The sequence below is a fragment of the Accipiter gentilis genome, chromosome 5 (assembly GCF_929443795.1).
Source record: "Accipiter gentilis chromosome 5, bAccGen1.1, whole genome shotgun sequence".
In the NCBI taxonomy this organism is placed as follows: Eukaryota; Metazoa; Chordata; class Aves; order Accipitriformes; family Accipitridae; genus Astur; species Astur gentilis.
Window position 1 is genome coordinate 24,142,688 of NC_064884.1, and position 17,405 is coordinate 24,160,092.

The 17,405-nt window shown below is 41.8% G+C and overlaps 2 protein-coding genes across 2 annotated transcripts in view; one reads left to right on the top strand and one right to left on the bottom strand.

Annotated features, from left to right (window-relative positions):
* The window catches only part of RPS12 (ribosomal protein S12), a 511,578-nt gene that overhangs the window by 427,132 nt on the left and 67,041 nt on the right, over window positions 1-17,405 (top strand). The window lies entirely within an intron of this gene.
* Window positions 588-9,113, bottom strand: TAAR1 (trace amine associated receptor 1). The gene is made up of 2 exons (XM_049801497.1): window positions 9,068-9,113; window positions 588-1,693 (listed from the first exon to the last, which is right to left on the bottom strand). The coding sequence occupies exon 2, from the start codon at window positions 1,656-1,658 to the stop codon at window positions 588-590; it is 1,071 nt and encodes a 356-aa protein (XP_049657454.1). The 5' UTR covers window positions 1,659-1,693; window positions 9,068-9,113.

Sequence of the window (17,405 nt, forward strand, 5' to 3'; positions counted from 1 at the left end):
CACTCATAAGTGACAAGCACTAGTTGAAATGGAAACAGAAGGAGCAGCACGATTTTTCTCTGTCCCATCTTCCCTCCATGGAATGTGCTAGCATGGCTTGTTATGGGCCTGTTTTGACCTCTGCACACATACTGAAGAGGAGGGACAAAACTTAAGAGTTTTGGGTTATTACTCAAAGATGTCTAGAAATTCAGAAGGAAAGTCTATTCTGCTCTTTCTAGAGGACAATAAATAAACACAAATATTGTAATATAAACACATCTCGTTCAAGAAATTAATCTATTGTATCAGAATAATTTCTTAATGATTAAGAGCAGGGATATAAACTGCTCTAAGTTGTTGTGTTTTTTTTAACTTAAATCTTGCTCTTCTGTGCATTGCATATAAATAGCTATAACCAAAACACCACATACAAATCCCAATCTGGAATGAAAGAAGACGTAAAGCACAATAGTTGCTTATCTGCTTGAACCAGATTTGGTAAATGAGTAAACAAATAGGTGTTGCCTTCATTTTCAGCTCTTACATCCAGTAGTTCAGCCTCCAGGCAAAAATTCAAAGCCATGAATCCAACCATTTAAAGCATGTTACTCTAAAAACAAATGAGTCCTGGAAGAGTCCTGTTGAAAAACTTTTCCAAACAGAATCATCTTTAACGCTCTGCGAAACCACATGTAAAAAAATGCATAAACAATTGGATTAAATGTAGAATTTAAGTAACCAAACCAAACCAAAGCATCAATGAGAATAGGAGGTATCACATAATTCATAAATGGATTGGTTGCTGTAAAGAAGAAGAATGGACTCCAGCAGATGAGAAACACTCCCATTATTATGCCTAATGTCTTGGCAGCTTTCCTTTCTCTGCAGAATGAAATGTGGTGCTTCATTTCAAATCTCATCTTCTTTTGGCTAATTGCATCAATGGATCTTGCCTGTCTCTTGGCTATAGAGTATATCTTCCTATAGATGTACAGCATAACAAATCCAGGGATGTAAAAAGACACTATGGAGGCCACAACACCTGAAGTTTCACTAAAAATTACAAAGCATCCTCCTGCACAATGGATATGATTATAAATGTCTTCTGCCCCTCGCAAGTTTAGGTCTAGAAAGATCATCCCAAAAGCAAAAGCAGCAGGCACCATCCAACTTATGAATATCATGACCAGGATAACAAAAGTATTTATCTTTGATTTGTATCTTAGAGGGTCACACACAGCATAGTAACGGTCGATGGATATGAAGGAAAGATGGAAGATGGAAGCTGTGCTCAGCATAATGTCCGTGCTTGTGTGGATCTTGCAGAAGAGGTCCCCAAAATACCAGCAGTGCTCAACAGAGCGCACCATGCTGCAAGGCATGATGAGGAATCCCAGCAGAAAATCTACTGTAGCCATAGAAAGTATCAGGAAATTGGTAGGCGTATGGAGCTGCTTGAAATGTGATATGGAGATGATAACCGTCAAATTTCCAACCACTGTGGCCAGAATAATGCAAATCATGAAGATATACATGGAAACACGGATACTGTTTGACCAGCTGCTCCTTATGCAAGAGCCGTTTACGGATTCACAGCACAGTTGCATCCTTACTGAGGTCTCAAATCTATGTAGGTATGCAGCACAGGTACTGTTTTTCCTAATGCTGATATACATTTACAACTGGTTTTTTCTCTTCTATAGAGGGAGAGCTGCAGGAAGGAAAAAAAAAAGGCAATTGTAAACACCTTAATTTATTTGGATGTGTAGGACATTCACATTTCGTTATTTATGAAGGATGAAACTATTTTGTAATTTTACTTTTAACAGAATGACACTTCTATCATTAGACTTCCCTTGAAATGGGAATCACATTTGATGAAATAAACTGTATAATGAGGTGTCATCACACCAGAACAGCAGTGGCTCCCAGATGCCTGCACTGGGCAATGTCTTGTCTAGTAGGCAGATGAGAAGTCCTTTTCGTTATTTTCTGTTTAAACAGTACTAGTCTTCATCAAAGTTGCTTGGAGTCCTGTATCTCTCACTTTGCTCTTGAAAACCAGTAATTTCAGATTCTGAAGCTCCCTCAACTTATTTTTTGATACATAAATCCAAGATCTACAAGTCTAAAACAGAAGGCTAAAGCTGAGGCGCCCATGCTTGGTGTCTCCTCCAGCCCTGTCCTGCTAGTGATAACTGAACCCACTGTGAAGGCTGGCAAAACCAAAAAGTTTCCACGAGCCCTTGGTTTTTAGGCAGATGGCACTGACTCACCAGATCGGGTCTTACTGCAAAAGTCTTGTAGGCTTTAGGTGTAAATAGAGATGTAAGGAAAAGATCTAAGAGGGAAAAAAAATTCTGCCTTTTTGCTGCCAAATTATAATGGAAAAGCCTGACTAATCTGAAGCATTAGCTGCTGTATAAGCAAATCTCTTTTCTGTCGGGCTCTAGTTTATTTCAGTGCTAGTAGTTTAGCATTGTTATGTGTATTTATTATGCTAATACTGGTTTTTAGCTAAGGCACAAACATGGAGAGAAACATTTTCTGAACGTTGGTTTAGTCTGCATCTGACAAAAATATTGCTGTCCTTCCCTTGCGTATGCAGTAGCATGTCCCATTTGCAAGTCTCTTTTTACAACAGCATTTAATGAAAGTACTTAAGCGCTTGGCAAGCAATATTCATTGTTGAAAGATCTGGATTTCCTTTAATTAACAGAAAAATAGTATTATTATGATAAATAAGGAACATTAGCATATAACATGATTGTTTAAGTCAGAAAAATACTGATGGCAATTCAGCCAGTACTACTTTATCCTATTTGCTTTGGGACTTTGCTGCCTCTGGTTATTCTCAGCAGAACACACAGAAGAATTAATTTTTTCCTATATCAAAACAAATGCTATTACAAGCACACCATGCTATTAGAAGCTAAATGGAAGCTGAATATAGATGATACAGATGATAAACTATAGCCTGTGAAACCCTGGCAGGTACTACTAACAGTCTGTGTTATACAGAGGGATTTTCAAGTAGTGCCAGGCAGTGGCACCTGCATGCCAGGGACAAGGTGCATCCAGAGGCACTCTCAGAAAAACAGGATGTATGGAATCTGAGTATATTTATTTACTGTTTGGGGTGCCTCTTGCTTCCCCTTTTTTCTGCCTACTAATGTTTATCTCTGTTCTTTTCCACCTCACTTTGACTATCACTTCATATATTTTTTGCTTCACTTTTGGTCCATCTCTTCATGTTTCTTTTCCTGCCTATCATTTGTTCTTTTGGCACATTTACACCCAAGATAGAGAAAGCACAGCCAGCTGGATCTTTATTAACCCAAATTTTCAATTTTCACAGCAGAAAGAATTAAACAGCAATTTAACTGTATGTACTGGACATAATGATAAAAGTTTTAAGCTCATTCAAGTTATAAATGTGCTACATAGATTTTGATCTTAATTTGGTTTATGTGTAAATTAATTAAACAAATATGGTAAAACAGGCTATAAAGACAATAAAGAATTAAGGTGCTCTCTCTAGTTTTCTGTTTAAAAGATGAATAACTAACTTCCCTACTGTTCTCTGACAGAGAAACTGTTTAAGCTAAAGAAGTATAATCTCCCTTGGAAACCGTTTTTCTTTAAAAAAAATTAATCTTATTTTCAGAGGATTTTGTTTTTTCATTAAACAGAAAGAAGAAACTCCAACCTCCAACCAAAAGATTGAGCAAACTGAGATCAAGTATGTGACTTTGCCTAATACGGAAACAAAATACATCAAAACTCATGTGGCAAACTGTCCAAATGAGCTGAACACTGAAGAATTTTTCAACAAGAAAGCAGAACACTTCTCTTTCATAATTAATTACAAAGTTCAAAATTCAATAAAATGGAAATACGAAGAAGCATCCTTTTAAAAACCTGTCCTCCTACCTTTCTCCCCTCACACTGGGTAGAAGTCTGCTCTTGACGGTCATTTGTTTTCTGCTGAGTGAGTGGCACCCCTTCCTTTTAAAGACCATCTCAAAAGACAGCTGAGCCTCTTCTTCACCATTGTAACAGTTCTGGATAACACAAATTTTGAGAGGACAAGTACTGTATCCACAGCTGGAGCAGTCTCCAGTAGCCCTGGCACATTGCTGGAGCGTGCATTCCTGGCCCCTTGTCTGAGGAGCAGCTGTTAATGTGAATAGTAGCTCAAACTGTTTATTCTGTCACTCACTTAAGAACAAAATCATGGCTGTAACACTCACATTTGTTTAACATGCCTTATTTGTAGGCAAATTGAACTCATTTGAAGTATGTTTACTTGTTTGATTAAACATTGTGATCACGCTGTGAGCAGCCTGAGATCATCTAGGCACAGAACAAAAACCACCATGTAGTCACCCTTCTGTAAGCTTCTAAAATATACCAAAATACATAAGTATAGGTAGTTTATAGCAGCGTGTAAGATTTCCTTGAAAAGGTATATAGTGTACAGAGTGACATGATGTGTGTTTACCAGCCTAGTTCTGATTACTCTACTGAACAAATGGGTTTAATCTAACAGCCTAATCAGTTAACAGCTATTTGCAAGATACAGCTACTAAAAAGGTGTTTAAAGTAAACACCTATTATTGGCTGTACTGGCGTCACAGATGAGGAGCATCAATTTTTTGCTCAACAAAGGACCGTGCAGCCCTTTAAAACAGTGATACTACTGAACATAAAGACTGTTAATATAGTGACCATCAGCTAAAGCCCAGTTATGCTGGGTACCTCAGGGACATATGCAACAAGTTAGATTAAGATACTACAACTTGCAAACTCTGCTGCGTGACCTGTGTTAACTGCTTCATTGTATTATGTGCACAAAAATCGAAATGAATGCAAACAACTTGGTTCTTTTATTTTTCTTGAGGCAGGACTCATGAAGGGACTGGCATGTTGCAATGCAAGGTTCCCCTTGCTATGGGAAGACAGTTTGCCAAGTAAAAAAGTGCAGAAACAACCATGAAGCTGAGTGAGAAACCACTTGAGGTAGTCAAGAGGATATGTCAAGGAGAGGAGTCAGGTCCAATTGCTCAGAATTGGGGAAATGTCAAAGCGATGAAAACTCAAGGGGATGATCTGGAAAGGCAGCTCTGCTTGAAGTGTTTGTTCAGAAGCAGCTACCTGGCAGCAACCAGCCAAAGACCTGGGGGACCCTCAGGGGCTGGGGACCCTTCCGCTGCCCTGAACAGCTCCGCTCCCCTGCAGGCAGGGAGGCAGCAGCCAGCTGTGAGGTCTGGGATTTTGCTCTGCCTCCTTTCACGACCAGATTTTGAGTGGGGTCAGAAAGCGTTTTCCTCCAGTTTCCGCCTTGCAATAAAATGCAAGAACAACTTGCCATTCTTCCTCTCATGTGTGACATTTCTCCAGAAGGCAATCCGCTTCTTTTTAAACCTGCTGAGGACTTTGGAAGGGTTAGGAGTCCTCAAGGAGATGAAATAAAATGAAGAGTCAAAACCCAATGATGCAAAATGATATGTTGTAGGGTTATAATATTTATCAGTGTCCTGGTTTCAGCTGGGATAGAGCTAATTGTCTTCCTAGTAGCTGGTACAGTGCTACGTTTTGAGTTCAGTATGAGAAGAATGTTGATAACACACTGATGTTTTCAGTTGTTGCTCAGTAGTGTTTAGACTAAAGTCAAGGATTTTTCAGCTTCTCATGCCCAGCCAGCGAGAAAGCTGGAGGGGCACAAGAAGTTGGCACAGGACACAGCCAGGACAGCTGACCCAAACTGGCCAACAGGGTATTCCATACCATGGGATGCCACATCTAGTGTATAAACTGAGGGGACTGGGGGCGGGGGATCACCGCTGGGGGACTAGCTGGGTGTCGATCGGCGGGTGGTGAGCAATTGCACTGTGCATCATTTGTACGTTCCAACCCTTTTATTATTGCTGTTGTCATTTTATTACTGTTATCGTTATCATTATTGGTTTCTTCTTTTCTGTTCCATTAAACCGTTCTTATCTCAACCCACGAGTTTTACTTCTTTTCCTGATTTTCTCCCCCATCCCACTGGGGGGGGGGGGGGGGGGAGTGAGTGAGCGGCTGCGTGGTGCTTAGTTGCTGGCTGGGGTTAAACCACAACAATCAGATGGCCGTATGACAGTCATATCTTGTCTGCCTGCACAGTGTACTTATCACTAGAATATGCTGGTGGAGGAGAAGTTCAAATGACAAATGTGAGAGCAGCTGGTTCGAGTGCAGGTTCCTGGGACAGGCCGTGTTTGCTCTCTAGCTGACTACCAGGAACACCTATATACTTTAAAATAATTAAATGTGTTTTAAAAAGAAAAAATGCAAAGAAAGGGGCTTGGTGATGCTAAAGCTGAATTTTGTTCCTGATACCAGTGCAGCTAGGCTCTCACCTTGTCTTTACCTCTAAAGAAGAAAAGACTTATCTGTGGGGCTGGCCAGCCTTCCTGCTCCTACCAAAATCTGCTCAGGGCCAAGGACTGCAAAACACCTACCATGTACTTTGCAAAGCGTAGGGGAGAGAGTAGGCTGAGGCTGGTTGGTGAGCGTGACTGCCCATGGCAGGGACGGGACCAGTGTGGGGTCCAGCGGTTGCCTTCAGCAGCCCCACAGCAACAGGAGGCTGCCCATGGCCGGAGCTGCTGGAGGGCACAGCAGGATGTCTCTGTATAGACTATCTTTGGAGATGTCCTTCACTCTTCTACCAAACACCAACCTCTGGGCACAGCACTTAGCATTTATTATCTCTGAATGCACCAGCTTGTACTGCAAGACCCATAGGCATCAGAAAGGAATGAACCACAGACTGAGAGGAAGCTGTGAGCATGGGGAGGGTGGTATTTAATGGTATGTTTACTGAAATGAATGTAAAGTGGCAGTTTATAAGATATCAAGATAATTAAGTAATTAAGCAGGCCAGATTGTCAATTGATTTAGAGCCACAAGGAACACTTTGGTAACAAACTTTCATGGTGTTGGGGCAGATGCTTCAAACAGGCATTTTCTTGCAGCTTAATGCTGATGTGAATCACGAAAATATTCTCAAACTTGCTATTTATAATATCAAAGAGAAATAGGTCAAGCTCTATTATTGGGAGGCCTCAGAACACTTATAAACAGTCAGTGTTCAACAGTCTTTTGAGTCTGTAATATAGTAAGCAGTTATACATCAAAATTCAAAGTAAAAACTTCCCTACAAAATTGTTGCTGTGGCTTTCTTTTCTGCAAAATTTATCTTTCTGCAATAATTGGTTTTCAAATTTTTGGAAAAGCAACAAAAAGAGATATTGTCACACTGTCTAGCATGCCTTGGCTCATCTACACTTCTTGTTTGTTTGTTTTTAAAACATAAAATAATTAAAATGGAAAACAGCACGGAAGGGACTGGAAATAGTACTTTTGCCAGATACCAAACACATTGGAACAGTGCGTTAAAAAATGATTCTGTCCTTCCGAGGCAAGACTGTGGAAGAGACATGAAATGGGAAGGAACAGAACAGGGCTCGGGAATGAGAACTGTTACCATGAAAAGAAATGAATGGCAGGACAGCATTGATTTCTACTGTGATTCTTTTAGCTCACATTTCTATGGGCATAGTTTGGTCATTTGACAGAAAATATGATTTTAGACATATATATTAGACAGAGGAAATATATTACACAGAGGAAAGTTCCTCATTTTCATATAGTTCATTTTAAAAACTGGCTTTCTGCAAGGGGAACCATGGATTTAAAACTACTGGAGGCTCTAAGGTGGTCCCTTGGTTGGAGAGGAGTTATGAAAGCATATAACTCCACTCAACGTTTATACAGTCCTCAGGAAATAAAGCACAGCATTACAAAAAATTATCTTCTTAAGTTTCCATTCATATGTTTGAAATCTGAGGGAAAATGCACAAATTCCCAATGAGCTATCCATTCAAAATAAATATTTCATTATATTGGTTAAGCGAGAAGATGTGCAAACCGCTAATCTGAATGCTATTGCCGCAAACCTGGTGCAATTCCACTGAAGACAACCTGAAATTAGCTCAGATTTATATCAGAGGAATCTAAAGAAGAGCGCATGAGATGATTGACCTCTAGATCTTTTCCCATGGTTTATATTCTTACTCTTCCGTGGAAACCATCACTTTTCCTTGCCAAGTAAAAATAGCTGTTTATACAGAGTAATGTGATGTTTGTGCTCTTTCTCAAAGAGTAGCGCTTAGGATCAGGACTATAAATCCAAACCCCAAGATAAATGCAAATCTCTGAAATGCACAGAGGAATAAGAGATTCCAAGAAAATCATCTTTTTACAGCAAAGAAAAACACATCCATCCAAAGCCAAGAAACTCTCTCTGCAACAGGGTGGGGGTTCTACATATTTGGTAGCCCTGCTAAGTGATGCCATAAGGCAGTCCATTGCTCCCGCTTGGTAGCAAAAGCTGCTGGGGCAGAGAGCAGTGCCAGGGCTCCCCGGAGGACAGGAGCAGCCCCTCACCTCTCTCCTCGGCAGGGCGAGGGACCCTCCCCGCTGCAGTGCGGGTGCAGAACAGAGGCACCCACGCAGCGGGGCAGGTCCCCCGTGCCTCTCCGGTGCTCCCGTGCACCCACCAATCCCACGGGAGTGAATTTAGGACTGTGGCTGGTTTGTAGATATTTGGCAGCCTCCGAACACCGCCTCCAACACGAAGGCGAACACGGAGGAGGGGGGCAGTGAGCAGTAAGCAGGTACGGTCCCAGCTTTGTCATTCTGCATCCTCATGGCCCTGGAATAGCTTCACAGAAAGTAAAGAGCCTTACTCTGAATTCATAGCTGTGCCTGAAAAGAGTTGTGCCCCCTTGCTAAGTTTTCTTTCAGTTATTGGGAATGAATTGCTTTTTAAATCATCCTCTCAGCCACCACCAAAACCTCATTGCTGTTGGTATTACTGCTGTTCATTACAGAAAGAACGCAGTAATCTGTGCAGAATAACAACTATTACCTTCAGCGCTAACCATAGGAGATTCATCTCTGAAACAAAATAATATCCCAGACGAGCATATTAGCAGCTCACTGTATTTCGAACTGCGCGACACGGAGACAGTACCTGCTCAGGAGTTATGTCCTCATCGTGAACCAGCGCAGGCTGCGGATACAGCGCGATAGTGACTCATCCCACATGAATCCCACAGCTGAGTGGCTGCACGCTTGGTCTGACTGGTTTACAGCCTGCTGGAAAAATCTCATCAACAGGATGACGTAAATATTAAATATTCAGAAAAGATAAGCAGGTAATAAATCTATTCTGACACAAGCCACTAGTCTATGCAATGATTAATCCCTCTGAATTAAGTTAAAGCCAGGCTCGTGGAAAGAAGCATACAAAATAAAGACAAATGTTTATTATGGTCAAGGTACAGATGGAGCTAACAGCACTGAACTGTTTTTAAGATAGCCTGATGTTTCTCGCCCTCCTTTCAATTTTGTGTAATGTTGACAAACATTAGCAATTTCAGTTATCTTTGAAAATTTGATTTGTCTATCCCAGACTGGATATTTTCAAAAAAATCCAACCACAATACTTCAACAGTATCTGAGAACAAGATCGATTAAAAAGATATTGTTTCCTCCTAATGAAAAAAATTCTGCTTGTCTTTTATGTACAACGCTCTAGTGTTTATATGCTTTGTAGCAGGGACTTAAGAGGTGTTGATTGCCTATTTATATATCTTTTACCATACCAGAGGAACTATACCTAAATATGGCCAAATTACAAATCAGCAGTGGCCAAACTGCAACTTGTTGGTTTTTAAAGCACAGCTCATTGGCATGCATCTGCATCTTCAAACAGTAAGAGTTTTAGTATTGCTGTGGAACCCAAGGAGGAGAGTCCTTCCAGAAAGAAGCAATCCCAGGGAGAAGAACTGACCCACTTTGGGTCAGTTTGTGTGCATTGGCTGGTGGGCTGTGCTGGTGGACAGCCATGTCTTCCAGCTCCTGCTCCCCTGAGGTTTCTCTGAGCCCTGAGCAGGACCTGTGGGGCTCAGGTTGCAGCTTCTCCTTGGGGATTTGGGATTGGGGCAGGGGGTGGGAGATAAGAAAGTATGGCCCTGGCAAGGTGGCACAGGAGACATGAGACTGAACATGAGGGACAACTCTTGGTGAAATGAAGGTCCTGATAATTCATGTTCTGATCTGGAAGTGTGGCTACTCTACTGGAAGCCACTGAAACCTAAAATTGCCAATAAAGACTTATATGTCAACAAGTAATACCCTGGAGCCTCCATTCTCATGGACTACTCCCTGTTGCCTTTTACAAATGCTGGATTTGACTACAGTAGACACATGCTGTTTTCCTAGAAATATTGAAGAAGGTCGATTGTTTCTAATTGTCCATTTGCAAGCCCAACAGACTGCAGATATCAGCCCTGCTGTGCTGTGGGCCATTTTTCAGGGGGGGACCTGCTGGTGTCATCCTTTGCTTCGACAGTTGTTTGCCGCTGCAAGAAGCAGCAATGCTGTGCATGAGCATCGCTGGTATCGTGGCACTGCAGGAACAGCAACTCAAGTAGCGCAGAAACTACCAGTGTCAGAGGCTGTGCCCTTCTGTGCCCACCCTCTGCTGCCCAGACTCCGGAAGACTTGCATGGGCAGCCTGATTTTTCACTAGAAGAGCTTCATTTATCTTCTCAGTAGCTGCTGTACGTCATTTGAATATGCTTTTTGGATCACTGAAGAAGAGGTAAGGGTGCCCTGGAGTCAGCCTGAATTTGCTCTATTACTTGTTATCAAGTTCCTGCTTGGTAGCCATCTCCTGCCCAATACCCATGAGACTGAGAGGGAACAGATGGCAGCAACGGGAGGTTTACCATTTAAAATGTACCTCTACCAGCTTGCATAACTTTTTGTTCATGCAGGTGAGAGTTGGTGAAGAGAAAGTAAATATCTCTTTCTCTTCTTCCCCCCTCCGCCTCCACCCTGCTCTTCCCCCACCCCCGCCCCCGTAGTCCATTTTGTTCTTCTCTGCAATTGTTACCGCTTCTTCCTTCTGTGCCTTGCAAGCCTTGTTGCCCCAGCTGCCCCTGTGGACTAATGCCTTAAATGGACCCTTGTACAGGTCCCTTTCCTCCTTTCCCTACTTTCTAACATGCTCTATATTCATCTGTTACCACATGATATTAGGTGGGTCATTTCATACCACAGGTTTTGAAGCTTTCACTGAACATGTGCTCCTCATTTTCTGGATACCTACCAGGAGCTGATTTTACAGGTAGTCAGCACTTGCAGCTGAAGCCAGTGACAATCGTGTTTTGACTATATACAGTATTTTTGTAATATGAATTATTCTGGCATCTCAAGTTTGCTGCCTAAATTAGTGTCTACTATAAACATCAGTTTCTTTGCACTTCATCTCCTCCTCTACATTATAGGATAAAAATTACTTCTAGCTTCATGGAAATGCTGTGATTGCAAATGTTTGTAAGACATCAAGATATTATCTAATGATGAGCCTTAGCAAATCGAGGAGGGGTACAGGTCGCATCCTTGGTGACAGAAGAGCAACAATCTGTAAGAAAAGACCTAGCAGAAAACAACTGGTATTGTAAGACTCCCTTGGCAAAACACAAGAGTGGTTACATTAAGTGTTGCATGACCCTCAAATGTGAGAGGTTTTGTGCCTGCTTTTTGTTTAGTCCAACGCTGAACTTATCCTGCAAACAGAGGCTATTGTTAACATGAATAAACAATCTATCTAAAATGCCTAGTGTAACATTAAAGATAGGCTCAGAAAGTCTTCAACACAATAAATGTTTAAGCCTGTTGCTAGGTAATGATGACTGATCAAACTTCAGCTTTTTTTTTTTTTATAGCTCTGGTGCTTATACATACAGCCATCTGATACTTTTTAGGTATAGCTAACTGACATCTGTTATGACAGGCACCACACATGTATTTTTACCCACACCTGCCAAAGGCTTTGTGTCTTTCAGTCTAGCTACCAGAAAGTACATCACTGTCCATTAATGGACACATTTTCACAGCTTGCTCTTCCCTTTTATATCTCAGTGTCAGATATAATTTATTTCTACTTAGGCAAGCATAATTTTTCTTTTGAAAAGTAAGTTTCCATGAATGAATTATAATGTGTTTTCACAGGTTTTTTATGCTAGCTATTGCAGCCAACGCAGTGTAAGGACACCTCTGAGAAAACTGGAGAAGACAACTACTAACCAAGTAGGGTATGGAAAGACAAAAAAGGTTTATAAATTTTTGATCAATTTTTGTACATTTTGTCAGCTGGGTGACAAAACAAGATACTGGGGATTTTACAGGGCCACTGCACCTAACTTCTGCTGGGGTGGAAGCTATCTGGATCACCATCTCTATGAACTCTCCTAGGCAGAGCTGATGACTTCCAGCTCCAACGAAACCCAGCCAAGTGATGTGAAAGCCTCCATGCAGGGTGCACTGAAAAAAACACAGAATACAACTGAATTCACAACTAAATGCAGAACATCTCTGTCTCTGCAGATGAACAATCAGCAGCTGTAAACTGATGCATCACCATTGATTTTAGTGGTAGTATAGCAAACTCTGCCCCGATTTGACTTTATTGGACCTCAATGAAAAAATCATTACATCAATATTTCTGGCTCTTAGTGGAGACAAAATGACAATAAGAAAAGAGAGAGCTTTAGGTATTAGGTACCAGCACTTAGCCAGCACAGTAATAAATGCTATAGGGAAAGCTTAGGAAGGTCTCTAACAAGTATGGGGGAGTGTATCCTGAAGAGCCCATAAATAACCTAGCAATGGCATAGGCCTGAAGTTCACTGTACTCTCTTTGCTCAACTTAATGGAATTGATGCTAAGGTATTAAAACTGCTTGTCACTATTATATTTTGCCTACGATTTTCATAAATGTTGCAGAATGAGGTTTAGATTTTTCCAAAACCATTCATAAATTTGACACGAATTACTAAGAAAGTTTTGCCTGAAAAAAAGTCTTTTCCTCAAAGAACCCCAAAACTATAACTGTATAGTCCTTTTTCTGTGTCCAAAAAGCAATCTCAAATGGCCAGAAAACACAGCAAGGTGAGTTGCAGAATAGAAAAATAACCATCCTATAAAAACTGACCTTAATGTTTTCATGTATTTGATAAATTCAAGTATGTCTCATACTCCTAACACTCATTTAGAAGTAAATGTCCAAATATTTCTGTTACAGAAGTCATGATTTGATCTTGATGACTATCTCTAAGGTACTCTATTTTGGTTTTTTTTTTTATGTTTTACGTTATTATGTTTTGCAGTACATGAACTGGGCAACTGACTGTATGCAAATACTTGTTCTCCTTTTTTTCTGCAAAGGGTTTTCCTAAAGATTGACTGTTTTTTCCAACACTAAAAGATACCACTGCTTCCTACACTCCTTGCTGCTCTTACATCCTGACACCATCACAGGTACCAGACTATGAGTTCATCAAAATTAACTTTAACATTAGAAGCAGCAAATGAAGTTGGATAGGCAAAGTTAAAATCATGTAGTTACAATGCATTTCTTATATTGTACATATTTGCAGGGGACGTCCACTGTTGCCATGAGAATATCTGAACAGACAATGGAGTATTTCACTTACAACTTTATAGTAATGAATAGCTACAGGAAACATTTTAATACTTTCACAGATGGAGGTTACAAGTACTTCTGCTAATTTTTAATTCTTTTCTAAACTGAAAGAGAAATTAACATATTGTTGTCAATATGCTAAGTGTCTGTTTCACCAAGACTGATAATTTCTAGCAGTGTCTGATCCACAGGTAGACAACACTGGGTAATGCTGTTATGCTCATCTGTGTCTTCAGTAGGAGGTGCTGTTTGTTAATTTTTAGAAGGTATACTGGAATTATATCTCTGTTGGGCTCCATGACATCTCATAGTGCATCACAAGCCACTGAGAACCACTATTGTATTAGCTGTGGTAAGCCTTATAGTAATTGCTGCTGTCTTTATTGACCCGTGCAAGTTATTTCTCTTTTTCAGCTTTCCTGCCCTGATGGTGGATGGTGACATTGCAAACACTGTCTAGATGAGGCAGGGTTATAATTTGGTTCTTGGTTAATTAGAAATGTATTAATTCTTCAATTCAAACTCAGATCATGGGCATTCTGTCTTTCACTCACTATATCTGCACTGATTCTCTGTACCTAGGAACAGTGGCCCATACTGCCAGTAATTCACCTACGATAACATGCATTGTTCATAAACATTTAGTATTGTATTACTAAGTCTAACAGTTGCACAACCTCTGATTGCTGTTGCAAGTTATTTAATGGATAACTCGAGGTTATGATGACTAAAGTATGCATACAAGGACACAGCTGTAGAGTCCTGTTCTCTTTAAAAAAACCCCATATTATTAAGATTCTGTCACTCTATTTTTGCTCAAGGTCTGCTTGCTTTAATCCAATATGTACAATAAAGTACATTAGATTTTACTCAGAGTTAAATTTTCCCTAAAGTTGTTACCAGTCTTACTTAAGTCAGCTGTAAGGTTTGGATTACACTTGCTTTAACACAGTATTTTTCTACCTTCATCTGAAGCCTTGCATCAATAAAATCTATTAAGGACTTGTTTTTCTCTCTGTGCGATCAGAAACACCATGGACAGGTGGGTCTTGTTTGCTTTGGCCAGCATCAAGGTATAAGGAAGAAATATTGACGTGTGAAGAGCAGGCTTTTCCAGCTCAGAAAAGAATGGGGCTCATTAGGATACCATCTGGAGTAGCTTTTGAGGTGGAGTTAATTTGATTCTTCTCCTCTGGCATACCTGTCCCAGAGTCAGTAAACACTCCTGTTCTTTCAGAAACTCAAATTCTGTCCCATAAGGAAAATGTAGGAGAGGCGCTTTTTTCCCCCCTAGAGATGAGCTAATGTTCTCTCTTTCCTAAATCCCACCTAGCAGGTAAGAAAGTAAGTGCATAGCCAGCTAACTTTCTGTGAATTCAACAGAAACTGTTCTAGATGAATGTGATTTGTTGCATTGGCCGTTCATTATCTCTCTGCTCCTGTATTCTGAATGTTTCTGTAATTTGCATAATTTGAAACTGGTTAATATTACAAAACCTCACATTTCCTAAAATTGAACTTCATCTAGTCACTGTGACCACTAAGTTCCTCAGATCTGGTTGGTTTTTGCACTCCTTCCAGGGAACCCTTACCCCAAAGCAGGGTTCATGGTTCTTAAAATGATGGAGCTATTCTGAGACTGCTGCACATGGTTCTTAAAATGATGGAGCTATTCTGAGACTGCTGCAACGGTCCATGTAACTTCATCCTCTGCATGGTTAAATTCTTGCTTTATCATCAGAAATGAGAAAGGGGTTAATAAAATCCTCAGTGGTCCATTGTGTAGCACCCTTGTTACCCTCTCAGGGAGAGGAAATCTGTGCAGCAAATCTTGAAAACTACAGGTCAACCATTCCTCAGTCTTGGTTTTAGTGTCATTTTCAAAGAATCCTGGACTTCTGCATCCCTAACAGATGAGGTTCGACAGTCCTTTCCTGATATCCTCTAAGCCACTTAGCTAGAAATACCAACTGTATCCTACCCATTTCCAGCTCTCACAAGCTAAGACAGTGAGCTCTGCATGTATCTGGGAAGTACTCCATACTTCAGAAATGCCAGCAAGCAATATGTGAGAGATTTTTATGTTCAATTATCACAGCCTGAATAGTGACAAGGGAGCAGAACATGGCATAAAACCTACCCTTGAATAAAAGAAAAATATTTCTTTAAAATTTACTTATCTCCCCAGGGGCCCAATTTCACTAACACTAATGAACTCTCACTGCTACAGATATTTTGGGGAAGTTTAACCTGATAGGAGAAAGATAAACCTAGTAATAATAAACGGAATGTCTACAATTCTGTGCAATCCAGGTCTCCCAACTGTATTCCTCTTCAGTTTCAGAAGTACATGAAATACTTGGGATTTAACGTACCAGCAACCTGCAAAGTATTTGTTCGTTTCAAGAGTGCCACTGATGCATCTGTGATGCATCATTTCTCTCTAAACTTACCCCAGATTTTTCTTTTTTGTGGGTTAGCATGTAAAGCTACTGATGCCAACCACTGAAAAAAGATTTTAGTCAAGTGATTTGACTGGGACAAGAGAAAAACAGAAGTCAAACGGCACTCACGTGCCACTCCAGCAGCAGTTCCTCTTTTCTTTTTCTTTTCCACATGAGCAGTCCTAGGCCAGGCGATAAAAGCGTATTTCCCCTGAAGGGCAGCCAAGGGGCAGACGGAGGCGAGTGGCAGGCGCCTGAGGAGGAGGCGCGGCGCTGGCCCCGCACCCGAGGTTGCAGCGCCTGCCAGGCCGGAGGGCGGCAGGAGGCAGCGGCCTTCCCCCCAGGCTGGGCTCCCTCCTTCTTCCAGCCCTACCCTGCTGGAGGCAAGGCCTGTGCCCGCTCAGGGAGCGACCAGGACTGGAACAGAATCGGAGGTACCTCCTCCGGGGCACAGGGGGAAAAAGCAAGGCTCGAGAGCAATAGAGAGAATTAAGTTTTCAAGTTACAAAACCGTTTCAGGATCTTTTCCAGTACTGGAGTTTACAAGTCAGGCTAGCCGTTGCCTTTCTCAGAGCACTTCCTTGAGCTCTCCCAGGGCAGACGGCTGAGTGAGCAGCACTGCGGGTGGATGGGGAAGCACCGCCGTGGGGACCAGGCCCAGGGCAAAGCTCCTGGCTGCCCTGCTGCAGAGACACCTCCCACCGAACGTGCCCGACCCCAGTGCAAACCAACGGAGCAGTGGCGCGGTTGACCGCATGACCCTGCACCCCTTCATAACCAGCATGCTCAGCCTCGTTTGCCCTTCCCAAACTGTTGCCTGTTACGGACAAGATGAGGGGCTCCTAGAGTGTACCAGACTGCCTCGGGGAGCGGGGTCAGCTCCCACCCTGCAGTGCTGGCCATCTGCCTCTTGAAATTCCAGACCCCGCACGCGGTACACACCCAAGAGTCACGGGGCATTAGTACTGCCGCAGGTCGGTCATAACCTCTCTTGAGCAAAACCTCCCCTGTTTAATGAAAGGCTAGTCTGGGTTACAACCACAAGTCAGGTGAGGAAAGGGTGAGGTGCTGGAAGAGGCACCAGCAAGCACGACCTCGAGGCCCTGCCTGTGTTGGATAACTGCTCCCAAGCGGTACAGTCCCTCCCCTGAGTACGAGCTCAGCTGTTTTATGTCCAGGATGAAACAAGTCCTGGAAGGAGCCTCCAAGTTGTGCGCTGAGAGGCAGCAGCACGTGCAAAACCAGAAAGCATGTGATTTCAACAACTTCTGGATAACACACGTTGGTGTGCGTGGGGTGGGAAGCCAGAGTGTTTCATATATGCCACACTAAGTGCAGCTCAGCGCTAAGCACGGTGCAGGCTGTAAGCC